At 44.3% G+C, this 27,609-nt stretch overlaps 1 protein-coding gene across 2 annotated transcripts; it reads right to left on the minus strand.

Annotated features, from left to right (window-relative positions):
* Positions 1 to 7,046: 7,046 nt before the first annotated feature.
* RAD50 (RAD50 double strand break repair protein) lies at positions 7,047 to 26,474 on the minus strand. Of its 2 annotated transcripts, XM_082063692.1 has the most exons (26): positions 26,414 to 26,474; positions 25,373 to 25,579; positions 24,907 to 24,990; positions 24,535 to 24,686; positions 23,731 to 23,916; positions 23,373 to 23,577; positions 22,768 to 22,896; positions 21,882 to 22,047; positions 20,849 to 21,042; positions 20,104 to 20,310; positions 19,529 to 19,711; positions 19,168 to 19,325; positions 18,096 to 18,271; positions 17,678 to 17,915; positions 16,073 to 16,262; positions 15,062 to 15,188; positions 14,637 to 14,830; positions 14,232 to 14,342; positions 13,568 to 13,660; positions 13,374 to 13,487; positions 12,505 to 12,632; positions 11,923 to 12,147; positions 10,461 to 10,546; positions 9,930 to 10,072; positions 7,867 to 8,000; positions 7,048 to 7,548 (listed from the first exon to the last, which is right to left on the minus strand). In XM_082063692.1, exons 2-26 carry the CDS (start codon positions 25,499 to 25,501, stop codon positions 7,362 to 7,364), a joined length of 3,939 nt encoding a protein of 1,312 aa, XP_081919818.1. In that variant the 5' UTR covers positions 25,502 to 25,579; positions 26,414 to 26,474; the 3' UTR covers positions 7,048 to 7,361. The 2 variants fall into 2 exon arrangements, with proteins under 2 accessions (XP_081919819.1, XP_081919818.1); XM_082063693.1 differs by lacking the exon at positions 26,414 to 26,474 and having other exon boundaries at positions 7,047 to 7,548; positions 25,373 to 25,517.
* Positions 26,475 to 27,609: the final 1,135 nt, after the last annotated feature.

The following is a 27,609-nucleotide window of genomic DNA, read 5'->3' on the forward strand; positions in this document are numbered from 1 at the left end:
CCTGGCCCGCGGTCCTGAGCGGCTGGGCTGGCTGGCCGGGGCCTCTCTGCCCGGCTGCTCGGCTGCGCCCCGCTTTTATATCCCCGGGGGCTGCCAAATATAGGTGTCTTCCTGTGCTGAGCAGGCGAGACGGTGGGAAGTGCCATCGCCCCAAAGAAGGGCATTATGTAATGACGGTGAAGACTTTTGGCCTTTAACCAGCGTTATCAGTTATTCAGCTACCATGCAGATTTTAATCACCTAATTGATAGATGAAGAGATACTGGGATGACAAGTTGAGAATTTCTCTTTGATGTTTGAGGATCTATTTACTATGGAGCATGTTTGTGTTATTCTGCATGTGGAAAACCATGAATGTGTGAGTGACTTAGGTCAAGCCATGATCTTGTGTGCATAGGAAGAGCTGCCGAAGCTTTTGTTGTCTCCACCATGCAGAAGAGAAACAGTTTTGCAGAATGACCGGCTCTGGGATCGTGTGGCTGGATCCCGGCTCCTGCCCGGGATGTCCCTGTCTCACGGGGGTGACAGGACCCCAGCAAGACTCTGGTTGAATTTGGAGGCATCTCCCTGCTGTGCGATGGGAGCCGGAGGTGGCCCTGCCATCCAGGTGGGTTTGTGCCCAGGTGCTGCATCCCAATCATTTGCTATTGTATTTTCCCTCTTACATGGAGGACCTTTCCTCCCACACAGCCCATTCCCCCAGTGGTGGCCCTGGGGACATGCTGGGACCATGGTGCCCTGCACCACAACCCAGCCCTTGCTGGTGGAAAAGGGTATCACAGGTGATGGCCATAATGACAGCAGCTGCTGCAAGCTCAAGTAGCCAAAGTCAGATTCGAAAGAAAAGAAAAACCTCAAATCTTTTATCAAGATGTTAAACATCTGCAAAAAAAACAAAAAAAATGCTCTTGCATGTAAAGGAAGAGGGGGTTTTCTGCTGTGTGGGTGTTTGGGTTTTAACTAGGACTTGCTCAGCTCAGTAGCACGTATCCCTTCCTGCAATGACAGCTCCTGCAGCGCCCGCTCGGCTCTGCGTCTCAGCTGGTGTTGTGCCCACGGGCCGTGACGTCCCACGCCATCCCACACTGTCCCCTGCTGTCCCACGCCACCCCGTGGCACCCCCCCGCTGTACCATACCATCTGTACCATCCCATGGGGTCCCACACCATCCCGTACCGTCCCATGGGGTCCCATACCATCTGTACCATCCCATGGGGTCCCACACCATCCCGTACCGTCCCATGGGGTCCCATACCATCTGTACCATCCCATGGGGTCCCATGCCATCCCGTACCATCCCATGGGGTCCCATACCATCTGTACCATCCCATGGGGTCCCACGCCATCCCGTACCATCCCATGGGGTCCCACGCCATCCCGTACCGTCCCATGGGGTCCCATACCATCTGTACCATCCCATGGGGTCCCACACCATCCCGTACCGTCCCATGGGGTCCCATGCCATCCCGTACCATCCCATGGGGTCCCATGCCATCCCGTACCATCCCATGGGGTCCCATACCATCTGTACCATCCCATGGGGTCCCACGCCATCCCGTACCGTCCCATGGGGTCCCATACCATCTGTACCATCCCATGGGGTCCCACGCCATCCCGTACCATCCCATGCCATCCCGTACCGTCCCATGGGGTCCCACGCCATCCCGTACCGTCCCATGGGGTCCCACACTACCCAAGAGAACATCAGAGAATCAGCAGTAACTCTGGTGCCAACCGCCATGTCCTTGAGCAGAAAACCAGACACTGACCCACAGTTATTTCCCACCACGGCTGACCAGTGGTGCTGGTGGGAATTCTAGGGGGAGAAACTTGGCTTGCAAAAATGGGTCATTTTTTCCCCAGATACTTAAATGCCTTTTTCCAGGTGCTGCTGCGAGCGCGGGTGAAGCGGCTGGTGCCGGCAGCACCTCCTGCTCTGCTCCGGCACCCCGGTGGGGACAAACCCCATCCCGGGGAGCTCCAGACTTCTGCTGCTGCCTGCTCAGAGGTGCAGCAACACTAACAAGTTGTTAAATTAATTTATAAAATGTAGAAACAAGTTTAAACCTTGGGGTTTTTTCCGTGCTTTTCAGGGTTGTGCGTGGCCTGAGGAAGGGCTGAACCTGACATTTCAAACAAAGTCCTTCCCATTTCACTGCGTTCTTTTTCTACAGGGACATCAAAGGCTGCAGTGGCAGGACCGGGCTGCAGCGCTCCCGTTCAGTTGGTTTTATCAGCCTGGAAAAGCTTGCCTTTCTTGGAAAAAAAGACGGTGATGATTCCCAATCATCGAATTTCCTGCAAAATCAAAAGGATGGGCCAGAGCCAGACGGGAGCCGGGAGGTTTCCCATCGCGCACAGTGGGAGGGAGGAGCAGGAGCTGGTGAGTGTCCAGGGCAGCACAGATCAGTGTGTGTGTCCGTCTGTCCCAAGGCTGGTGTCCCCACATCCCTTGAGCCGCGTTGCCGCAGGGGGATGCACCGTGTCCCCGGGGGTGACACCTGCGGTCCCGTCCCCTGCGCCCTGGTGGTCCCGGGGGCTGTGGGAGCCCTGGGCTGAGCTCACCCCGTTCTGCAAACCCGGCGTGGAGAGCATCACCTCCCCCAAAGACAGATACAATCATTCCCCCAAACTATTGATACGGTACAGTGAACCCGATGATGGGAAAAGCTGATATGTATCGATTTGGCTCGTGTGGGTGGAAGAAGATAGCTAGAAAGAGGAGCCCAGTTCTGAGAAACAGCGTTGAGCCGGGGGCTCAGGCGGGAGGCGGCGTGGGACGGGGGATCACAGCCCCTCGGGAGCATCACTGACCCCAAGGGAGCCGAACTCGCTCGTTCAGAGCGTCTTTGGCTGCTCTGGGCGTTAAACTGAGCCGTAATTGTGAAATAAGGGAAATTTCTGCCTGCGCATCAGCCCCCGCGCTGCTGGCCGAGCTGCCCGTGCCCAAGGGAGGGGACACGTGCAGCCGGGACTCCGCGTCCCTGAGCTGCTGGGTGGGCACAGGGCCCCGAGTGTGGGAATTGGGGCTGAACTGGGTCTCCTCGTCACAGGAGAGCTGGTTGTGCCTCCAGCTGTGGCCAGATGCAGGACACAGGCAGGTCCTGGGGGTCCAGCAGCTGCGGGAGAGCTGCTCCTGACCCCGCTCACACCCCTTGTTCCTCACGGCCCATTTAAACCACTCCAAGTCAGTCCCCAACCAATTCAGAAAAGCGCTGAAGTGGTTCATTTGGGCGCTGCAATTTTCCCCATCAGGCTCCTTTTGCTGGGGGGGTGCGGGCACATACTGGGCTGGCACTGGTTGGACCATTCTGCAGCTGCAGCTCCGGTTGGTGCCACTAGCAAACTGAGGAACCAGCCACAGAGACCCTCAGTGCGGCTGAACCCGGGATTTGGGGTTGTTCTGTGTCCACAGCCACGGCTTTGTTCTCTTCCTTCCTTTCCCATGCCCGAAGCCAAGGCTGGTCACCCACAACCATCACACCGAAGAGCCGCTGCGCAGCCTGGGGCTGCGGCCACCGCCGGCACGGGGTGGCACCGGTGGCCACGATGGACTCGATGGAGTGACACAGGTACGGCCGGTGGGTCAGCGGGGTCTGCGGGCGCTGCAGCTCCCTGCGCGGCGTCCCCTCCGCGCTGCGGGGCGCAGAGAGCCGCGCTGCCCAGTGCACATGGGCTGAATTTGTGCCTTTCCAGGTCAGGCAGCAGCAGCTCCGTCTTTGTTTTGTGGTCCCCACGGCCAACCCGGCTGTGCTGAGTTGGGGGTTTTGTGCGGGGACAAGAAGGGATCGTGCAATTAAGAATCAATGTCAGGACTCATCAGGTCCAACGGTGCTTTAATTGAGATGATATCAACAACTTCAGGTCTCTTCTGTCATTTTTGATGGCTGTGCCCTGTAGGTAATCCTCATTGAGAAGCCACAACACCTTTTCCAGGCCGTTTGCTCATTTGTGCTGTTCCTTACTTTCAGAAGATGGTGAAGAAATTAAATGAAACATTTTATAACAGGAAAACCCCCCTAAATGTGGGTCACCATGTAATGTCTAGCATCAGCACATGTAATAATCTCTTAAATCAGCGGTCGAGTTTACAAACCGTGAGCGTTTCAGGCGCTGCTGGGACACCAACCAACCTGCTCCCTCCAGCCCGTGGGGGGAAAGGTGGGCACCGTACAGCAATGCTGCTTTTCTGCATAAACCAAATTACACGGAATAGTGGGATGAAGGAGAATTTTTCAAATTGCTTCATATTTCCCGAAGGTGCAATCTTGCAAAGCACAGAATAAAAGCGCTGGCGGTTTGCCCCGGGTGGGGGGGCAGCAAACAAACTGTCATACTGAAATAGATTAGAAATGATATTTAGTGTGACATTTAAATGCTGTCATCAGAGTTGCAAGGAGACATCAAAGGATTAAGCTTTTTGAAAGCATCGTGTATATTTATTGGTTTGGTTCATGGTGTTTATTTGTAGCTAATTAATAACTTTTTCTTCTTTTTTAATTTTTAGTGCATGCAAAAGGTTTTTGCCTAAAATGCAGCGTGCGGGGGGCAATCTGGACCCCTCCGCATTGGGAAGCTGAAGGAGCGGCTGCTCCTGGGAGTGACAAGTTACATGTTCTGTAAGTCACTTTCTTACTTCAGAAGGTCAAAAAGTAGTTTTGGTTGAAAAAAAAGAATTAAAATAAACAATCTTCCATGATGTTTTAAACACTCGGGGTGCTTTGGGCCAAGCGGCTGTCCCTGGAGCAGTGTCAGCGGTGTCAGCAGCCAGCACGGTTTGCTACGGGGGCAATGAGAGCGAACGGAGCATCAGAACTTTGATGCATTTCCCCCCCCCCACTATTAATGCAAACTCCACTTTGAAACAAGATTGGTCACACAGGGATGTCCGTAAGGCCATTATTGTTTCTCGTGGAAGGAGTTGCCGCCTTGCTTGCTAAAAGTGCGGATAAACTGAAAATAAGGGGTGTTGCTGAAGAAATCAGTGCTGTGGCACAGGAGGAGGCCGGTGACCGCGGGAGCCCTCGCTGCTGCAGTCACATACACTGATTGTTACGGGAATGTGTCTAAAGTGATTTCCAATTGTCTTTTTTGGTTCTTGCAGCACAGCCTGTCTGAACCTGTGTGGTGAGGGTGTGTGGGGCCGGTGCTGCGGAGCCGCCCTCCTGCGCTGGAAATTGCCCCCTGCGCCAACCGGGACAGCAAGAGAAGAACCAGGTTCTTCACCGCTGGGTCACCTGCAAGAGATCTGCCTGCAAACACCTCTGGTGCTGCGCCACACACGGCCTGGAACTTCAGCATCACGTAGGGTGACAACCCCGACAACCCTTCAACACCGCGGGGCTGGTGGAGTCTCGTGTCCCACTGTGGATTATCCAAGTGAAAGGTATGAAAAAAAATACATGGATTATTTTTTGCAATTTTAATACTATTTGGCATAGGAGAGGCCAGTTTCCAACCACATTTTCTGTATTTTTTTTCCCCAAGTTTCATCCCCAAAGTGTGTGTGTGAGGATAAACTCCACAGCTGCCAAACAAAGGGCTGATTGACGCAAAAATGTGCCCGAACTATAGAGGAATTGCAAACCATGGCTTTAACCTGGGGGAAAACCAAAACCCCACAGAATTCACAAAGGTTGGAGAGTTGCTGCTGAAGATCATGTAACTCTTCACGAGCTGGGATGTATGCATCACGCTAAAAGGAGCGGGCAGGGCAGGAAAATCTGAAAATTCAGAGTCATTTTTTTTCTGGTGATGATATCTTTAAGAAAATTCCCCTTCAGGAAGTCGAACTAGAGTCGGCGAAGCTTCTTGTTTAAAACTGCAAACGTAATGCATGTTAGCAGCATTTTCCTTTGCCTTCTCCTCCCGCCTGCCCCTGGGTGGTGTTAATCGCTCTTTCAGGGGATTGCTGCGCCAGCTACGTAATTGCTAGGAAGTGCCATTCATCCGCTTATCTGTGAGCGGTTTCCCGCTGACTCGGGCCGCCCTGACTCTGGTGACTTGCCGGTTCAGAAAATTCAGGTGGAAATCATCCTCGGTTCAATGGCCCCGCTCACAGCAACTCTTCACCCCGCATGTAACAGGATCCCCGCGCTGGAGCGGCAGCAACGCAGCGTGCGGTGTTCTCAGCCTCATTTCTGTGCTTGCCCAAGACAAAATTTCCCGATGTTACTGAAATTAAGGTGTTTTTTTGGTTTTGTTTTCATGGTGGTTTAAAGAGTCTTTAAAATTGAGCTTGGGTCATACACTGTGTTTTAGGGAGGTTCAGCCACTGTTGCCTGCAAGGATTTAAAGCATCCAAGTGCAGCTTCTGCTTGTGGACTCGTAGCCAGGATCCACAGCTCAGGGTAGAAGAGGAGCCCCCTTGGTTCTGAGGAACCAGACACCCAGAAATCATGTTCCCTACGGCTTCAGAGCCAGCAAGACGTGCTGCTGGGGAACCCTTGTCTGAAACACCAGACCTGTGACGGTCACGGTGCAGCGCCCCCAGGTCCCCACAGTGTCCCCGGGTGTCCTGGTGTCATCCGCAGCGGCAGGTTCCCCTGGGCCCGTGTCCTGCAGGGCGGCGGGATGCGGCTGCACCGAGAAGAGCTTCAGGAAGAATGCGGAGCGGTGCAGGTGAAGTTCCGCATCCACGCCAATTAGCTAAAGCAGTTTTGTATTGTTTTTACAGAACTTGATTGTACCTCATGGAGAACCAGAATATGACATAACTCTCAGAAATGTCATCGTCTTCAAGCAGCAGAGAGGTAAGTGACACCAAGAAAAGAGAGTATGGTTAAAATGTGCTTCTGTCATCTACTCTCCTCTAGTCAGAGATGGGACTGCCCTTTGTTCCAAAGAAAGCTGTTACACTTCGTGACGATTCTGTCTTTGACAGGCAGCAATGTCACCTTGTAAAGAAAGCAGTCAAATTCTCTTTGAATCTGGGGAGTTTTGCGCAGAATAGATGGGTAGTGATGAACACACCTCGACTAGAGACACAAGTGAATTCCGAACGTGGGGATGGAGAGCGAGCCCTGATCTATTGAGAGCTGCAGCTGCAGCTGGATCTAACTGCCAGGATACGCAAAGAACATCACAACTTTATTTGCACTTTTAAAGGGTAAAATACATCTCAAAGTTAACTGCATTGTATTCATTGAAATTTTTCCAAATTGCGGTGTTCTTAAAGCCAGCCACAGAAATATTCAGGAAGACACGAAGTTTAAAAAGCTAATAGTTTCAGACGCTGATGAAAATTGTTACAAATCTTCAGTAGTATATGATATGAAGGAACTGCATTTTCGGATGCCTTCATTTGAGCTCTATCAAGTCAGGCAGCTAAGCCCGTCTGTAATAGGTAATTACTTGGAATTCTAATGAACGTATGAGCCTAAGGAGCTGACACTGCACTTCACGATCTCAGAGCACTGGTAAATGTTCTTCTTTATCCTGTAGAATGTTTCCACGTATTCGGAACGGCCCAGAAGTTCAACAAAATCTTCGTCGTGAGTTATCACCAGAAGCTGAAAGTTACGCTGCTGCGAGCGACTTTTGATTATCCTACAAAGAGATACTGGTTAGTGTATGTTTATCTAAGTCACATTCTAGTTTTACAGAACTTGAAATACATAGTACAAAAATATTTAACTATTGATAACAAATGACATGCGCTGCCAAGAAATCTAATGCAGATTAGCAAGTCTATTTAAGAAATATTTTTCCTTCTCCAGATAAAGGAGGGGGAATCTAAAACTACTGCTTTGCATGTAGATTTGCAGATGCCAAAGATACGCCAGCTTAAAACGTAATTAACTTCTGCCAACTGCTATTAACATTTGAAAACTCTCCATCTTTACAGCTCACAAAGAGATCACTTACTCCACCAGCGCGAGTGCAAGAGACTCGATGTTTTCTCGATCCAGGTTGGTCGTGGGCTCATCCAGCGCCAATATGCCGCAGTTGAGACAGAAGGTTTCTGCTAGAGCGAGACGGATGATCAGAGAAGCAAGCACCTAAGGAAAAAGAAACAACAAAATCTCACTCGTCAAAGCGTTTCGAGGGGAACCACATGGAAAATGCTGCTTTTAATGCCATTACAAACCACCAGTGAAGTTTATGTAACGATGCGCTGATGGCTCACAAGACAACAATAACTGATGAGTTACTGAAAATCTACATTAAAACTTCAAGTCTGAATTGAAAGGTCCATCCTACAAAGTACTTTTGGGAAAATAGCAGAGAAGTCCAAGTCAAATACTCAAAATTCAGGAGGTACTGGAAGTAAGGATTCCAATCCAAGGTGAAGATGCTCCGGTGTTGCCATGTGCGTTACCCTGTGCTCTGTTCACGCCCCAGCCCAGCGCAGCAGGACGGTGCAAATCCATATGGGTATCACCAAGTACGAGTTACTGAGCTCCCAGCCACTTACTACAACGCCAGACAGGAGGATTCACTACCTTACATGTTAGTTTTGTATTACCATGCCTAATCTCATTATTATTAGATCTTCTGAACTACTGAAAATGCCGGAACACTCGATGGAAACTGCTGCCAAAAACACTTTCCAATTATCACGACTGCTGGCATCACCGTTCACGATCAAAGGAGACTTCTCAGAATATAAGCTAAGAAACTGTGAATAAGTTTCACTCTCATTTACATAGGACTCTAACGTAACATCCTAGACTGCTTTAGGACAGGACACATTTTTTGCCTATACTGCTGTTTTCTAAGATTTGGATTTCCCCCCAAATCAGTATGGAATTTTCAAAACCAAGTACAGATCTACGCGCAGGTGGGAATTAATCTGAAAGCATTTTTCATATTCAAGCAACGATACAGTCTTCATCTTCTCACAAAATATCCTTTCATGATTCTATTGCTGTATGCGCTCAAAAATATTGTGTATCATTTTGTTCCATTCCTTAATTTCATTTTCTACCACTGCCTGTACCATCTGGCCACGCAAACGACCTGGCTGCCAACAGCACCCTGCTGGAGGGAACAGCGCAGGGGGAAGCGCTGCTCTGGACGGATGGAAGTAGGTTTGTTGATCCAGATAACGGCAATTCTTCCTCAACATCAAGATCTGTTGCCATCACGGCTCTTTCAGCTGCTGCAGAGGAACAGGAGCCAGAAAGCTCCAGCTCCTGCTGCAGAAGAGGAAGGAGAATGTGTCTCCCTCATGCAATTCCAATGTCCGGGGCTGGTGTCACCGACGCCCTGCACAGCCAGCCCCAGGGGGCAGGGACAGCCCTCCAGGTCTGTCCAGCAGGGAAGAAATCACAGCAGCCCTGGCTGCATTTTTGTCCCTTTCTACTATATCTCTGTATTTAGGAGGATCGCTTGTTCTGGTCGAAACGGTTCATCTAAGGATGCAGCAGTTTCCTGCTGGCCAAGCTGCATAACCAATATGCCAGTGTCAAATGGCTACATGTATTATGGGTCTTTTTCCATACCTCAGCTCTTGTTCTTAAAAAAACCAAAACTACAGATGGTGATTTTGGAGGCAGATGAATAAGGCTGGTTCTTTTCTCTCGCTTAGGAATATTTTACTTGCTCTGTTGTAACATAAGAGACCGAGACAGCTGACGGTGACGCAGAGCTGGCGGGTGACACAGGACAGAGCGGGATGAAACGCTTGGAAGTCCGGTACGGTGTGTATGTGCTGACATGGACCGAGAGGTGACATTCAGCAGGAGGGGAGAGTAGCACAACTGCGAGAAAAAGAGATCTCCCCATACTTAGAGGCAAGAAGACCAAGGACCAGCCCTCAGGAAGGAAAAAATCCAGATACAGTGAAGGGAAATCGTGCAGAATTGTAAACTGGAGTTGCAGCCAACTGTTTCTCAGCATCACTTAGAATCCATTACTCTCTTGCATTCACCTGAGTTAGTTTTTAGAATTCTCTTTAGTAAGCACTACAAACACAAAGGTATTACCTTTTGCCCGGCACTACATCTTCCTCGCATATCCAGTGCTGTATCTCCCTTGATCATCACTACTCTGTAATTGTAACTTCTTCTTTTGTCAGAGGCTGAGACATTCTCATCCGCATCAGAACGGATTTCTATATATTCAATATCTAAAAATGGGAAGGAGGGAGCTTTTACATTATCAGAAATCTTTAAAAATATCATAGGATTAACAGTTGAGAGGTATAATACACTAACAAAAAAATTCTATTAAGAACTCCCATTAATACTCATATATTTGAAATTAATTTTTCCAAAGGAATTGACTCATGCAGTTCCCCTCTCTCAGGAACCCTTACCTTTGGAAAACACTGAAACGGGAAAATTAATTCTGTTTGTCCTGTGACTTACTACATAATGTGTGATAAAAAAATCATAGCGTGAAAAACAACTATTTTCAGATCCTGGATTTTCAGTATTTTGAACAAACACTTTTCCATATGCTGTGCTCAGAATCAAGTGGATACATATGGGGAAAGCTACAACAAAAATGCATACCTTGTCCTCTGTAGGTGCTTCGCCAAAGGTCACGAATTATTTTGTTGATTTCTTCCATCTTCATGCTGTGAAATGTCATTATTGCTCTAAAGAAGAACGATGAAAAATGTGAACTGTTAGGGTGCAACCATGGGCTGCTATGGACTACAGGAGCTTCAGGGAAGGCAGCAGCTCCCTTGCCTTTTACTAAAGATGATATCATAAATACCAGTTCATTTCGAACACAGAAGTATCTAAAGACCAACCACACTCTATTGCATAAATAATCCTGGTCTCACAACCAAATTCTGGTCTCAGTCTCAGGAAGCAGAAGAGTAATGAAGACAAAAAGATTCGCAGTCAGTCACCCAATGGACAGCAAGTTTACCTGACTTTTTAAGAGGTTTCTAATTGATGTGTGAGGTCTGTTTTCAGACTGACACCAAGAGGACAGATTTAATGCAGTGTTACTCACTGGCACGGTCTCCCAACAATGCAAATAACGGGGGCTTGGTAGGAAATGAGAGCTGGTAAAGTCTCCTCAGAGCAGAGAATTCTGTACTGAGAATATAACTTACAATGACTCAAACAGAGGTTATGACTGGAGCTGCCTTTCTCTTCAGCAGCACGAGTGACACAGATGTCATTAATAATTTTCATTTGAATTTCCCTGGTTAATATATCAACATGACTGTAGTTCAACAATAGATGATTCCTTCTGAAAGCATTCAAGAAAGCACAAGATGCTACATTTCTAACTTGGCTTTTGAGGGAAAAAGCGTTCTGTAACGAAATAAATGCTCGCTCTATTGATGCCAACATCTTCTTTCAAAAAAATACGGTAGAAACAAAATATACTTCTGGAATGGACTTTTACACATACTTTTCCCACCTCCCCTCTTAAGGAATTATTTCCACCTGCTCTGGGGAATCCTGAAGGATCCACTCGAATAGGGTTTTTAAAGTATAAAGAAAGAAGAAAGTGCGTTCAACTATTCATTAAACCCAAGAATGTATTATTTCTCATCAATATTATTAAGTCAATAGAGATTATCTGACAGCACAGAACACCCAAAATGTTGGTGTTCCCAGCTACAGATACAGCTTTCAATCTCTGGCCACTAGAGTTAACATTTTGTCTCACTGATTTTTCAGATGATTACCAATAAGTGATGCTTATCTATTTTTCTTGAAACTACGAGACTGGTTTCCTGTTTTGCCTTAAATAGAAACAATAGATTGTTTGATATCATACAAAAAGATTCTGACTTCTAAAAGGGAAATTCTTGGAGTGCATTTCCATTTAAGCTGAAAGGGAAGAATTATACACGCCCTGACAATTTAAATCTGAAATAATTATATCAATTTACTATTTCTAAGTTACCCCTGGCAGTCTGAAATGGAAAGCTGCTTTTGCATTAAGGTTATCGATAATAAAAAAGTGTAATCCATTTCAGAATCACCCACAGAGGACAATACTTACTTATCAAGAGCCTTGTAATAAAGGTCCAGGTCTTTGTTCACAAGCTCTGTCGTTCTCATAACGATCATCATCTCCCTGTATTTTTCGTCTGCGTCTCTGAACTGTGACTCTCGAAGTTCCTTTTTAAACCGAACGATCTCTTCCTCAAATCCACGTTGTCGGCCAAGTGCAACATCGTGGTTTCTTTTCAGAGTTTCTATTTTCTCCTCTAAACGTTTTTGTTCACTGTGAAACCATAATTGGTATATGAGCCTTTTGTATCTAGCGTTGCATGATCTTTTAATCAGGTTCTAATTCTATGTCGGATAGTAGCTGATTATATTGTAACTATAACTTCTGTAACAGTTAAAATTCTAGTACAAACATCACTGAAATTTAGACATCATTGAAATAAAAATATTGTTAAGTTTAAGAACATAGTCAAATGGCTATTCTGAGCGGGAGAAGCAAGTTATCAAGTTCGAATGCCAAAGTGCTACAAGTAGAAATGTGGACCAGGAAACACTAAAGCCCAGGGAATATGAATTCAGATATTCAGTGAATTCTTGTGTAAAAACCGCTGAAGCGCCTGAAGCCACTTACTTTTTCATTTGTGGGACTTTCATTTCTCCCATCTCCTTCACAAGCTGTTTTATATTGTCTTCAACTTCTTTCAGGTCTTCATTCCGCTTCCTCAAAGTCAGATTATCCTCCAGCCACCTCTCCTGTATCTATCACCACAGAAAGCAAGAAGGTATATAATATGTCAGTATATTGATTCGCAGTTTCAAAGTATGAGCTCCGCACAACTTTCAAACATGCTGCAAACATAAGCTAATTGGCAACGTCGAAAATTCTCTCAGTGAGATCTTGTGCTAGAAATAGGGTATAACGGAAATCAGCAGTATTATTTCATATTTCACTCTGAAATACTACTTGCAGCATTTCTTGTCACAGGCGAACACAAGAGTGATCCTGTGTGCAAGTATTGATCAATGTTTCAAACAGGGCAAGGAATTTAGGATGAGATTTAACAAAGTCCCCACCTCAGTTCTACAAGTTAGACAGTAAGAGGTGCGGTAGAACAGGGAAAGGCATCTTTCCTATAAAGAATATAAACAGTACTTCAAATGTACATACAAGGATTTAAAGTACATGATAAAATCTGGAGTAACTAGTGACTTTTGGTACCTGCAATCAGAAACACCAGTACCGCACGCTTACTCCAGAAAACATGTATTTTCTGCACAAAGATCCTTCTGAAAACGCCTGATACTACCCCAACAAAGCAAGAAAGGAAAGTTTTCTAAAATGCATCTACTTTTCCATATACAAACCTCAAGACTTTTTTCAGCCTAATGCTGAGGGAGAAGACAAACTTTGCACCACGACAGACCCAGGCAGACCTACACCAGAACCAGAAATCACTTCAACTATGCAAAATATACTTCACTGCAAATCAATACATCTACCTTTTGAGTGTCAATGTCTTGGCGAATCGTTTCCATCTCTTTACTTATCTTTTCCTTCTGTTTCTCACAGGCAGCCAACTGAGACTTTACTTCTTCAAGTTCAGCCTCCTTTTGCTAAAGAAATAAAATTGTACATGATTTAGACACGGAAGTGCTTTTAATGTCAAATTTTTCTTGATTGTTTTTTAGATTACCTTTTTATAGTCGTCTTTTCTTTGTTGAATATAGTTTTCAATTTCTTTCACGTACTTGTTTATGTCTTTAACTTTCTCTTTTATGACACTGATCTACGGAGAAAAGATTTCCAATGAAATGCAGTCTTGTATCCCAGAAACAATACGCTCTGTAGCAAAGATTAGATACTGGAAAACAACGTTGTCAAAGTACAATTCCTTATTATAACTCCCTTTCATTTATAATAAAGCCTTCAGCTTTTGAAATCCAGATGCTCCTTATCACCATGAAAATGTTTTCCAGAACAAATGGTAAATCACTCATTTGTTCTTACACAGAGAGCCACCTCACCTGAGAAAACCAAGTTTGTCCTGGCAAGGACAAGTTACAGGCACCCTCACTCTTCCTCTCCCATCTATTAGGAGGGGCTTTTTAATACCTTCAGTCACTAATTATTGCCAAATGTTCCTAGAAGCCTTGTGGCAAGACTGACAAAGGTTCACTACAACTGAGCTCATCTCCTGATTCAATTGTGTTTCGTTCCTTCCCTGAAAGTTCCACCACTCTAAAGCATTTGCTGAAGTCACTGCTGTTTCCTAAAAGCAAACTCATTAACATGGCTTCCTTCCACGCCTGAACACCGACACATAACCCCATCCCCAGCTATGCCAAAAGCAAACCAACCTTCTCTTGTGCTTCTTTATTACTCGTAGTCCTTTTATTCATCAGATCCTCCTTCTCCTGCTGCAGTTTTTCTAAAGTGGCATCCAAAGGAAATACCTGTTCTTGTGCTTCCTGAAAAGCAGTTGGAGAAAGTCCTTTTTATTTTCTCGTTCTGTTAAAGATCAACAATTTTTCAAGTTGCAAAAACAGTTATGTGCTTTTTTTTAAAATGTGTGTTGAAAAAAATGATGTGAAAACGTATTAATAAAGTTCTGGAAATTCCCAAAGATCTGCAACAGCGGCACAGGACAAACATTTTAAAATACATCTTATTTGCCAGCATTACAGGCAATGCTAAATATAACAAGATTTGTTTTTCCCCCAGGACAACATATCTAATAGTTCCTAATTAAGAGTATTTCCTACCTTGATCTCCCTGCAAAGGGACTGAACCTCAGTGGTTAACTCCACCGTCTGCTCCTCCAGCTGCCGCCGCCGCTGCATGCTGCTGGAGATCTGGAGCTTCTCTGCTTTCAGCTCATTGACTGCACTCTTGAGCTGCTGAATCTGATTCTGCTGGTCCTGCTTGAGTTTTTGATTTAACTCAATTTTACCAGTAACTGTGGTTGAAAACAGAGTGAAACAGTCCATCTGTTATCACAAACATTTATTCTCTTATGAAAATTTAACTGTAAATTAAACTCATATAATCCCCCCAAAAAAACAAAACAACTAAGTATTAGAATACAGTTATTTCAGAATGTAAAGTGAGTAAACTGCAATTTTAATGGCAGAAAGTTTGGAACATTATTTTCAACACAAAAATGAAGTATTTCTTTTGTATGACCTACCTGTATCCCACAAGTGCTTTTTCTCTTGTTTTTCTTGGCTTACTTGTAGAACAGACCTACTTAGATCGACTCCTAGCAGCTTAGCCTCCTGCTGAGCAATTTTTCGTTCACAATCCCTAATATCAGCCTGAAAGCATACGGAAAAGTGCTATTATTATTGTATTAGTGTTTAACAATGTATTTTTTTATCTCTGGCACACAAGAACAAGCCGGGGGCTTGAGGCACACATGAGACCTTCATATTTATCTCCTCTGCTGCAGCAATGGCACAGCACTCAGGGAAAGGTTCCATCAGCTAGAAACTGGAATTCAGAGCATGAGAGGCAGCCTGTCAGCAGGATGGACGGCGCTGGACACCCCCGGCACACCTCGCAACAGGTACATGTGCTGCCTGTCTCTGACAACAGAACTGTCGGAGCCTCAGGAGCTGCTGCCGTCTCCCACCCGTGAACGCTCTTCAGTCGTCTGTCGGGCACCAGGTTCTCTGTATAATTGTCCCTCTCGTGGTTCTCAGTCAAGCAAAGATTGTGTGTTGGTAATAGAGGCATGACGACTGTTCCAAACAATCTCCTGCATCAGAATAAGTGTGGGATATCCATTCCCCTTTACTGTATATTCAGATGGCACGGAAACACGTGTGACAAGATTTCAGAAGCACACAAAGGAGATGCTGAGCATAGACTGAACCAGAATGACTACAAGGAATGAAAACCACTTTGCTGTGCTTGTGTTTGCGCTCAGGTTGTGGATTACACTTCTTTTCCTCGTTACTATAGCACAGAACTGAATCAGAACTCAAGGGACTCTGCGGTCCTCAAAAGCAACAATTATTCCATAAAACCTTTAAGTTTTATTAGTACCAAGACCACCTATGTTATGCTGTCTTTTAAAATATTTTTATTTGCTTGAAAAGTCTTAAGATCTCACAGTTTTGTCACATGATTGAATATCTACATATTTAGATGCTAGTGAGTATGGCTTTATATATTAGAAGACACAACCAAAGCATACCTGGTACCTCTCCATCAGTGTTATATCCTGCAAACACGCCTTGGCACCTTCCTCCTCAGACAAAGCCGCCTGCAGCTGCGACTCCTGTTCTTCGATCTCACCCTTCAGGCTCACCAGATCCCTGTTTGCATTCTGGATCTTGTTCCTCAAACCTGGTATGTCTGTATTTTGGAGTTCAACTACCGTTTGCCTGAAATAAAATACCACTCCATTAAAATTTCCTTTATCAAAAACAGTAGCATAAATGCAAGATATTCAAGATCACAAAATCTGTGGTATGATTTAATGGTGGAAGATTTAACTTAGGCAAAATAGTATTCCCTTAACCTTGCCCATGTTAGATTAAGCTTATGTTATATATCCTGCTAAGGTAATACATCCCTTATTTTAGACAGGTGAGATGAAACAAACAAGCAAACAAAATCATCTCGTTTTTAACTGCAGCAAGTGCTGAGGAGAGGGTCCAAATCCACTGTACAAGAGTGCCCTCTTGTGAAGGAAACATCTACCCCTAACGAATACTCTCCAAATTCTCTCCAAATAACAGTCTGCAAATTTCTTGAGACTTGAGTCTCTTCACCTGCTGGCAGGAAACCTACATGCTCTTCTTTTAAATGGGGTTGATACGTTAAAGCAACCAACTAACCCCAAAACAAAAATCCCAACCAAAAACCACCCCAAAACGCAGGACTCTGACAAAGACTCTTTAGGGCTAGTGGTACTGGTTTGTGTTTTGGAAGGAGGCAACAGGAAAAGGGAGGCAACAACGGAACAGCCTGGCCAATATTTTCATAGCTTTAAAAATCCAGGCAAATTCAGCCTGGAAATTGGATAATACCGTAGGTACCTTTTCCGAATTTGTTAGTATTACCTACAGTCTGTATTACCTCGCGAGTGCAAAAACAATTACAACGCAAAAAGATGTGTTAAATAACTGAAATAAGGGAATGAATACAGTCCAATATAATATGGGTTATTAGTATCAAAGATACGTTCCCAAATGATGGAATTGCACGTGACTGAACCTCAAGGAAAGATAAATGGCATTGGGAATTCACTAGAAAAATCCAGAGATGACTTCTGAGAACGTCGTAATTCATATGAAACTGCCAGCAAGAAAAAGTACTGTTAAAGGAAATATAAATCAAGATCTTATTAAAGGGTGTTTGATACAGATTGAGTTCCCATTCTGCCTACGCAACTTCCATTTCAGCATTTTTAAGAAACATATTGCAGGTGACGTGGTATGAAAACATTTCAGTAACAACAAAACCAGCCTGTTCATTTTAAATTACAATGAGAAAAGGAGCAGAACTGTGACTGCAGAGTGTGAATAACTGGTGGAAAAGTAACTATATAACCATTTTTTTACCTCAATCTCACAAGAAGACCCAAAGGACCAGAAATATCAAAAATATAAAATACTTTAAAAGTCTGAATGGGCAGAGAACAAATGCTAGAAAATATTTATCTCAATTACGAGATTTTTGAATGAATTAACTAGCCCTAAAATAAAACCGCCTTCATGTCTGCATGAGTTTTAATAATCCAGCCCCAAGCATTTGAAAGAAAACAGCTTGCAGCAATATGGCTCAAGTACTTTACCGAAGTGGTTTAAGACTCATCATTTCATCGCGTTTTTGCTCTTTTCTCTTAAGCTCAGACTCGGTTGACTTCAGTTTGTCCGGCGCCAGGCGCAGCTTGGACTGCAGGTCACTGATGACGTCCTGCAGCTCGGCCTCCGTTTGAAAAACTCGCTGACAAACTGGACAGCACGACTGGTTTTCCTCCGTCAGTTGAGTAATGAACTGGGAATAAACGGCGGTGGCTCCGGCAAGCACCGCTGGTTTAATAAGAAACAAAAGACTTCATGTAAAAACATAAGCAGTGCATAATCAGATCTAAACTAGTTATCTATTTGTCATAAATGAGACAAAATTAGCACCCACAAAATAACAAAGGTAGGAAACCAAAGCAGCCCTGGGTGACCTGGTCAGAATTGTATATAAATATAGAAGTTTACCTCGCTGTTTTGAGCTTTTTTCAATTTCATCTTGGAGTTTGTTCAGATCGCTGTCGAAATCTTGGCTGCCACAGACATCAAAAATCTGCGCTTCGTGAAGGGACAACTGCTCTTCTTTCCTTCTGAGCTCACTACTGGCGTGAGATTTGTCATATTCTACCGATGCCAGTCGTTTGCTGAAACGTCAATGCATAAACTCTTTTATTACACGTAAATCATACAGATTTCAGACTGTTTAAGCAAAAAACTAAACCATGGGCAGTCAATCTGAAATTGATATTGCAGAACTGTCATCAGTTCTTTAATAATTTTTCATGAAATCTATACCGTCAACTTTTTATTCATCCAAATGTAGTATAAAATGTTTCATTTTCATTCCCCTTTGTTTTCTAGACCCCTAATGATGAGAAACTAATTTATAATGACAAAGCCATACAAAACTTTCTAGAATAAGCCAATATCAAGCTTTTTCTCCTACTGCAATTATTGCCTATGAGATATTATTGAACCTCAAAAAATGTTCCCATCCTCCTACTCATGTTCCACAGTTTTGAATTGTGCAATATGCTTATACTCTTTGTCTTTCTTTCTTTTGTGGAAGTTTAAGGTGCGTCACTGCAGAGTGTGCTGGTGTTATCTATTCTTTCTGACAAATAGTTTTATATAGTCCAATAAAATTAGGAACAGATAATCACACATGAATTTGTGATCTAGTCACTATCTACTCTGGGACTTACAAAGTCAGGAGACCAGCAACTTCCACTCCCCAAGCCCCGCAGTTCATCTTGGATTAGCACAAACAATTAAGGCTGTTCCAGAACAATATTTTGCTGTCTGCTTTTACTGATGCCCTTGACCTGCTACAAATGTTGCAATTTTACTCACTAGCACAGACTACATCAGCTATATATTACAAACACTCTGCAGGCCGCTTGCTTTGATTTTGGAGATACATAAATAAACAATAAAGAATTAAAGTAGGAAGTATGTTAAGCATACTAAACTTTCCAACATTTAAATTCATCACTACATAAACACTTATGGAGACATAATCAATTAAATTAATACCTACTTAAGTTTACCAAGATTATCTCTTGTCTGATTAATCTTTTTATTTTTGCTATGAAGCCAGTCTTCAAGCTGGTTTTTGTTCGGAAAGTATCCCAACAGTGACGTCAGTTCATCAGAATGTCTTGATTTGATTTTTCTAATCTGCTCTTCTTTGTCTGCCTGGGGAAATGAAGCATTTTGTATTATTTTTTTCATGTCTTCAAGTTTATGTCACTCAATACATTCACGGAGTTAATGGCTCTATGAAGTCAGGCAGAAGCTTTACATATGATTGCTGATAAACACCCGCAAAAGACACAAATCTTGAAGGGACTATATTAATTTTGTGTCCCTCTCTTATGAGATGATGATACAAGAATTACTTTGTCTTTCTTCAGGATCTCCATTTGGGTAATTGTTGCGGTATGCAGATTCAACTGTTCCATCTCCTGATCCAGTTTCCGAAGAGTTTTGTCCAGGTTTATCTTCTCATTTTGCAGAGTTCGTACCTCTAGTTCAAGCTTTTCTACGTTGCTGTTCCTCTCAGCTTTCTCCAGCTCATGTTCCTAAACAAAAATAAAAGCTCAGAAGACTTAAACAATTACACAAATGAATAAAGTTCTATCTAAAGGAAAGAGAAGAAAGCTCTGACAGTGCCCGGCAGCTGTACCACTAGCTGTTACAGGAATTGTTATAAGATCTGTAAAGAATACATGAAATAATTTCAGACTGACTAATGCCACGATGTCACCATCTCTGGCCATTACCCTGTTTCTAACTCACCAAACAGAAGCCGTATATTCATTCTATGCATGCCCCAAATAGACGGGGAATTCAAATGGCAAAAAGGAAACAGAAATGGAGTAAACATTAACAATTTTTTGTTTGTTTGCTTGTAATGATAAAGCCAAAAGTTTTTACTTCAAACTTCTATAGATTTTCAATTACTTTAACTTACCGTCTTGACAATCTCCTGATCCAACTCCAGAATTCTGTCGGAAAACCCCTCCAACTGCTGCAATTCATATTTTACATTCTTCAGCTCAACTTGCTTCTTATTTTGAATGTCTGATTTCAGGTCAATGGTTCTTTCTAATCCAGTTTTCTTGTCTCTTATTTCATCTATCTGTTTTTGTTTCATTGCTTCTTTTCGTGCAAATTCTCTCTGAAAGAAGTCAGCAATACTATACTCATTATTTTTTCATAGGAAAACAACATTTTAAAACGCTTTTTCACACTAGCTTGCAAATAGTCACCACTGTAATACAAGGCATTGAAACAGAACTTGACAAAAAATTCCTGCTGCAATGTTTCAATAGGAAGAAGCAGACGCACCGCACTGCTAGAGCTCTGGGGGAGCAACTGCATTTCAGAGGTGACTTCAAAAATGTGCTTATTCTTAAACCAGTTGCCCACTGTAATTCTTCCTCAGGATTCTTAGCTCGTCGGTGACCCCGCCGCATGAGAAAAACCCGTCTGAAGAACCGCCTGCTCGATAGCTTTGGCAGTACAGACCACGCTTAATTCCAAAACTAATAACCACTGAAAGATTCAGGCAACCCATAATAAGGAATTCTAGAAGAAAAACCAAAGGCTTCAGTTTTTCCTCCCCAACATTCTTCCCCCCAGCACCATGAAGACACATAGGGACCAGTAACACACTAATAACTAAAACTACGCTACTAAACCAACCAAATTCTCACCATCAAATGATTTGCAGCTTCTGCATCTCTCTCCTGTCTCTCCTTCAACAACACGTGAAAATTGGCGACGTGCCGTTCATTCAAGGGCGCTCGCTCAAAACCATCCAATTCCAGCTGTGCTGCCAAAGACTGAATCAACGAGTCCCTCGTTGCGATGTGCTCTTGGTGCCGATCCGCTTGCAGTTGAAGACGACCTTCACAAAAAGAAAATGGGGCATAAACGCTCAAAAACTGAGGCAGAAGATACACTCAGGATTCGAAGACAATTGCAACCATTTTCTTGAAATCTTTGAAACAGAAGTAGTTTTAAACAACACAAGAAGCTCAAGAGTGAAGACAAGCTGTAGTTTGAGGAGTTGCTATTACAGGTAACTAATTTTTTATTAGTTAAATAAATCAAGAATTTAAAAGAAAGCCTCTTAAAACACTAAATATATTATTCTGATAAATATAAACAAAGCCCAAACAGATTTTATATAAGTGTATATACTACAGCTTTACTGAAATTCCCACAGTCCACCTGAAAGAGAACAGACGACATACGAAAGAATATTATCCTAATGCCCCTGACTGGTCCCCAGCCCCACCTGAGACACTGAGTACACCACGCATTCAACTTTCACGTTTTTCTCAGTTAAAACACACATATCAAATCACATCTGGTCAGTGGCGTCTTCATCACCTCAAGAAAGTACAAGCTCAGACAATGAAAACAACTGTGTTGCAAACTGCTAGGCCGACGCTGATCTGTGCCATCATAAATTATCTATTTGGAATATTTTTATAAAGAATGGTCCATTTAAGAACAAAGGTACCACATGGTGTAACCACAGCTCGAAACAACAAGCGCACATTAGAAACTCTGACCTGTCCGGTGGTGAGAGTCTCACAGCACACTGTGCAGCTGAGCCCAAGCTCAGACACCTTTATGGGTTTTGTCCAGTTCAAATCCCTTCAATTCTCATCACTAGTTCCAGTTCAGATCTTAATTACATGAAAAATAAATACAAGGTACAGATGAAGGTTAAAATACCTCGTTCAATAAGGAGTTCCGATTTCTCGCTGTTAAATCTCTGGCATTCTTTAGTGGCTCTATCTAATTCACGCTTACAGTCCAATAATCTCTTCTCCTTCTCGTTCACTGTTCTCTGGTGGTTCTGGTACCTGTCCCTGAGCTGTTCGTCTGTTCCTTGAAAAACCTGTGCACCAAACACAGCAGAAAGCTGGCTTTTGGACTAAATTCATAAGCCAACTAATGATGTTTTAAAAAGTATAGTTTTCATCATAACAGCATTCTAGAAATTAGACACCAACACCTCCTACACAGAATTTCTACATTAAGACATATATTAAGAAAAAGTAAACATGCTACAAGCATAACTTGAAGAAGAAAACCTCCTTTTCTTAGGCTAAATGAATCTAAATTTTTACCACTAAGGAATTTATTTGTTTTTCAAAACAGTTTTAAGTGCCTTGTCACAATCACAACAGAAGACTGACAATTATTTCTTATTTTAAGAGAAAGAAATAAGAAATCTTAATATTAACCCCAGGAGTTATCACATCCTGGTCAGAACAAGTGCTGGCTGTCATCTACATGCACTGAGAGGCAGATATTTTCAAGTTACACACTGCAGGGCATTGTTACCAGTAATCACCACTTTTACAAAAGCTTTTGTCAGTATTTGCCTTCCTGGCAAGCTAATCTATGGTAGAGGGAAAAGCTACAGCAAGCAATTTAACCCAAATTACACAGAAACTAATACAGCTTTATTGAGCCATATTTGCAATCACTGATAATATCAAGCAAGCCTCATGCGCTTCGACGTTCTTCACCACTATCTGATGCATAATGAAATACAGACTTGGTTCACTGCAAAAGACAGAGTGATCCTTCAGCACAGAATGTAAAAGGCAACCTTTTTCATCTTCTGTTGCAAATCTTCGTTATCCTTCTCCATCTGCCTCCTCCTGCTCTCCAGGGCTTTCACGTCATTGTCCAGCCTCATCGCTTTCACCAGATTCTGTTCAACCGCTGCCAGAGAACTCTGCAAAGGAAAGGACGCTGCAAGTAAAATATCCCACCAGCTTATGCATCCCATAAGCAACTGTTCTATGCAACATAGTCAGCCTAAGTGTAAAAACTTCAGCTTTATGAGGTATTTTTTAAAAATAGCGGGGTTTAAGTTTTAGTTTAGTTTTTGTTCTAGTTGCAGTTTATAACAGTTTTAGTTACCCGCTACATTTGAGAGAGATTTTAAATTACGCTACAAAAACCCAATGCCGCTACCAGAATTTCACAAACTATGTTCTTAAACCTCCACTGACGGTTGATGGACTAAAGCAGCATCGGCCAGGTTTGTCGAGGTATGCTTGATTCTGCTTTGGAGCAAAGGATCAGATAAAACATACAAGTGTAAGATTTTAATTAGGAAATTCATCCAGCTTTCACATTCTTCTGTGTTCTTTAGTTCTTATGGACTGTTTTGTATTAAAGTCTTAACGTAATCATCACACAAATTACCTTTAGCGGTTCAAGCTGACTCTCAATAGATTTCACATTCTCCTTCGAAGCAGCCAGCTGAGCCTCTCTATTGCTAAGATGATTCTGGATTTCCTGTGCTTTTTCTTTATTCTGTTTTAGGTATTTCAGTTCTGTCTGACACTCTTTTACTTTCAAGCTTTGTTTCAGTCGTACCTGACGGAGAGTGTCGAGTGCTTTAATGTACCTTTAAAAAAACCCCAAGCAACAACATTTCAGATCCTGCTGGCAACACAGCAATACTGACATATGAAACAACGCCTTAAAGATTTTCATTTACACCTGCGTTATTAGAAAAGACATTTCTTAGCTTTTATTGAAGTGCAGTAAAAAGAAAAACCTTGTTGCTGAAAAGATCTCATCAAATTTTTGTTTCAGGGCCTTCCCTTCACTTAATGGCCAGTTGGATTCTTCTTGGTGGCAGAAAATGACATTGTTAAGCACCGATTTGGAAACACCAAGGGCGCTGATCATCTCCCGATCGATTTCGGCACACTTGGAACTCAGACTAGCCTTCTCGCCATGCCTGTGGAGCACAGATTGAGAAAACCCCCAAACAAGTTACTGGCAAATTCTTTTAAAAGTAAATAGCATTTTTAACATATAATCTCATTGTAACAGAGCGACTGAGGAACTTAACGAGTAACGAGTTTTAAGCATATAATGACCATGTTCAACACACGCATTTAAGACTATCAATACTTGTAGTCAGGACTATTACACATTTTAAAACTAAGCAGAACCACCAGAGGGAGCAAAAATGATCTTAAATGAAGTTAAGTGAATATAGTTCTTAAATAGTGGAGATCAAGAGTTAAACTCGGGCCAGCAGTGACCTGAAACTGAAAACGGTGCTAAGGGAAGCAAAGCCTTTGTACTGCACACAATGCTACCTTCAAACTGTATCGTTAGTAATACAATTTTCAAATCAATGCAAATAAATGCATGTCAGTAGTTCATAAATTGGTGACTATCAAATGTAGGATTTTGGACTTAACTAATTGATTAAGTGATGAAACTACACAGCTTTAATCTAAGAGCGCTGGTAAGTACTTCAAGGAATGCATTATGCCGTTTTCCCTTGTCTGATACACCAAAAAAACGACCTTCATGCCAAAGTAACAAAAAAAACTTGATGACTTACTTTGTTCTAGTAATGACACCTTCAAGTGTTTTAAATTCTGTTTTCTTGCCTTTCTGGGTACAGACCATGGACCGCTGGACAGCTACAAGCTCCCCGTTTACATCTCGAAACTGTAATCGAATCTGAGCTCTAACATCTGTCTCGTTGGCAACCTTTAGCAGAAACAAAAATCCCGAGTAAGGGACATTTTTCTCAACATCCAAATGAATAAGTGACTTCCCAGCCGTGGGAAGTCTCATCTTCCTGAAGCAATACAGGCAGCTCACGTCTGCCTAGAACCTGAGCATCCCTGTTTTCATCCCAACCTGAGAGCAGTTCAGTATTTTACTTAGGAGTAAAAACACATTAAATCCAGTCCACTGTGGCTTTTACCTTTGGATCGTGAACAAATGAGCTTCCTTTGGTGCCAGGAGGAAAATCTCCAGTGGATATATATTTGAGACATTCGATGATAGTCTAAGAAAACAGAAATAAGTATATAGTTATAATGGCATCTTCGAGTAAACAAGATAGAATACAGGCAAAAACCACAGTTAACAGCCCAAATATTTACAAATGAGTTAAATATGCAAGGCAAGAGGATTGGTTTTTTGAGTGTCAGAATATAGTACTTTCCAAAACCAGTTCTAATCAGGATCGCGATCAGTTTCTTATGAAAAATATCAACAAGCGCTCTGCAAAATCCAGATCCCTGGTAATGCTAAACACCACAATATTTACAGTGAACAGCAATATTTTTGCCATATTACTAAAACCTTTCTCTGGAGATCATTATTCATATTTTGAGGCCTTTCAGAGCTATTTACCAGCGCAAAAACAAACATCCAGCAAATCGTACCGTTTTTCCTGCACCATTTGGTCCCACCAAGATAGTTAACGGACTAAAGAAAGTGATAATTTGTTTGTCTTTATCCTCTACGCCAAAACTCCTCACTCCGAGGATACTCATTTTCTCAATCTTCGACATTTCTGCTGAACTTCTTCTCTTCCAAAGTCACAAGCGTAAACGTTGTAAATCCCGTGACACAAAAACTTCCTGACAAATCTAGAAGGCAAAAATCACAGCGCATCACTGAAAGCTGACGATCTGTATAAACACAAAATACTACGAACATCTTTAAACACACAGCTGAAGTTTTCCAGGCACTGCTCGAGGTACAGAACACAGGCTGGGAAGCTCCTCAACTGCAAATGAAGAGAACTGCCGTTCTATTTATTATCAGATCAAACACAATGGCCAAAACCAACCCCTGAAGTGTACAACAAACATGCTTTATTCCACACCACAACGTACACACACACTTTCAGAACGCCGCAAACACAAGAGGCACTGATATTTTTTCCCTTCAAAAATCCACCGTTGTACTGCAACACTCAGCATCCTGCCTGTTCCTCACAGGGCCACGTTCAGATTTGCCTGGGCCATCCAGCATTATCTTTATCCCGATAAGGAGGAATTGAAACACGCAGGTCCCCCAGGCCGCACACGGGGCAGGTGGGGGAACTGATGGAGGCAACTGCGACCCTCAGGCCGGTTACCGAGCCACGGAACACATGTCTATTTCATGTGTATTTCACGTGGAGTGTTTCTGTTTCACTCGGCCGGAAAAGCCGCTCAGAGCGCTCCCCGGGCAGGCTCCAACCCGGCCCCTCAGGGCAGGCCCGGCGGGCTCGGCCAGCGCTGCGGGGGGCCCGGGCGGGAACGGGCATTTCCCGGAGAAACCCCGCCGCCGGGGCACAGGTGGGCAGCGGGGGTTTCCCGCGCGGAGCCCCGCGCTGCAGCGGGGGAGGACATTTTCCAGGGAGAGCCGGCGGCCCCGCCGCAGCGGAGGCGGCCGTTCCCCTGCCCGCCGGCACCGCCGACCCCCGGCCCCGGTACCTCCGCTCGCCGCCGCGCTCCCGCAGCTCCCGGCAGCCACCGCGGCCGCCGCCCCGCCCCGCCCGGCAATGGCGGCCCCGCCCGGGCCGGGCTCGGTGCCGCCCCCGCTGAGCCGCGGGCCGGGAGCGCCCCGCACCGGGGAGCGCCCGCTCGTGTCTGGTTCTGCGTTCGGCCAGAGGCCGTGTGGGGAGAGAGGGAAGGGGGCAGCGGTGAGGAGACCCCGCTCCTCCCCCTTCCCGCTCCCCCAGCCCTGTCCCGGGGATCCCCAGTGACACCCAGTGATTTCCCATCCTCTCCCCGCTGAGGAGCTGTTGGTGCTTTTATTAAAAACACAAACAAACGTATAATAAGAATTTCAACGTGGTTTGTTTGGTTGTTCGTTTGTTTGGGATTTTTTGAATAATGCCTCCAGGCTGCTGCCACGGTTCGGTGCCCCCGAGTGCCGGTGGTGGAGAGCTCCAGGTGGCCCCAGCGCCAGCCCTCAGCCCAGGAGCAGACAGGCCACCCATTGGAAGACAAATCTTCCAGCTGTGTGATAGAATTGTTGAATAGTTCGGGTTGGAGGGACCTTCCCAGCTCCCCCAGTGCCCCCCCTGCCATGGCGGGGACATCTTCACCAGCTCAGGTTGCTCAGACCCCATCCAGCCTGGCCTGGGATGTCTCAGGGATGGTTCATCCACCACCTTCTCTGGCCAGCCTGGGCCAGGCTCTCACCACCCTCAAGGGCAATGATTTCTTCCTCATGTCTAACCTCGACTTCCCCTCTTCTAGTTTAAAACCATCACCCCTTGTCGTGTCAAAACACGCCCTCCTACAACGTCTGTCCCCATCCTTCTTATAGGCTCATTTTAAGTCCAGAAAGGCCACGATAAGGTCTACCCAGAGTTTCTCTTCTCCAGCTGAACACCCCAACTCTCTCAGCCTGTCCTCCCAGCAGAGCTGTTCCAGCCTCGGATCATTTCTGTGGCTCCTCTGGCCCCTCTCCAGCAGGTCCATGTGTGTCCTGTGCTGAGGACCCAGAGCTGGACCAGCACCTCACGGGGTCTCACCAGAGTGGGGCAGAGGGGCAGGATCCCCCCAAACCTGCTGCCCATGGGGCTGGGGATGCAGCCCAGGGTACAATTGACCTTCTGGACTGCACAATCCCTCCTTTTCCACCAGTCTGATGAAGCGATCAGCCCTGGGGGTGATGGAGC

This window comes from Streptopelia decaocto, assembly GCF_964273445.1.
Source record: "Streptopelia decaocto genome assembly, chromosome: 12".
Classification (NCBI taxonomy): Eukaryota; Metazoa; Chordata; class Aves; order Columbiformes; family Columbidae; genus Streptopelia; species Streptopelia decaocto.

What these genes read in the sequence shown, in the direction of transcription:
- RAD50 (XM_082063693.1), bottom strand. Translation starts at nt 25,501, where the DNA reads ATGTCGAAGATTGAGAAAATGAGTATCCTCGGAGTGAGGAGTTTTGGC. An exon ending in TGCAACAGAAGATGAAAAAG is followed by an intron (nt 22,048 to 22,767) that starts GTTGCCTTTTAC and finishes TTTGGTGCACAG; the next exon opens with GTTTTTCAAGGAACAGACGA. An exon ending in ATAAAGAAGCACAAGAGAAG is followed by an intron (nt 13,661 to 14,231) that starts GTTGGTTTGCTT and finishes TTTTCTCCGTAG; the next exon opens with ATCAGTGTCATAAAAGAGAA.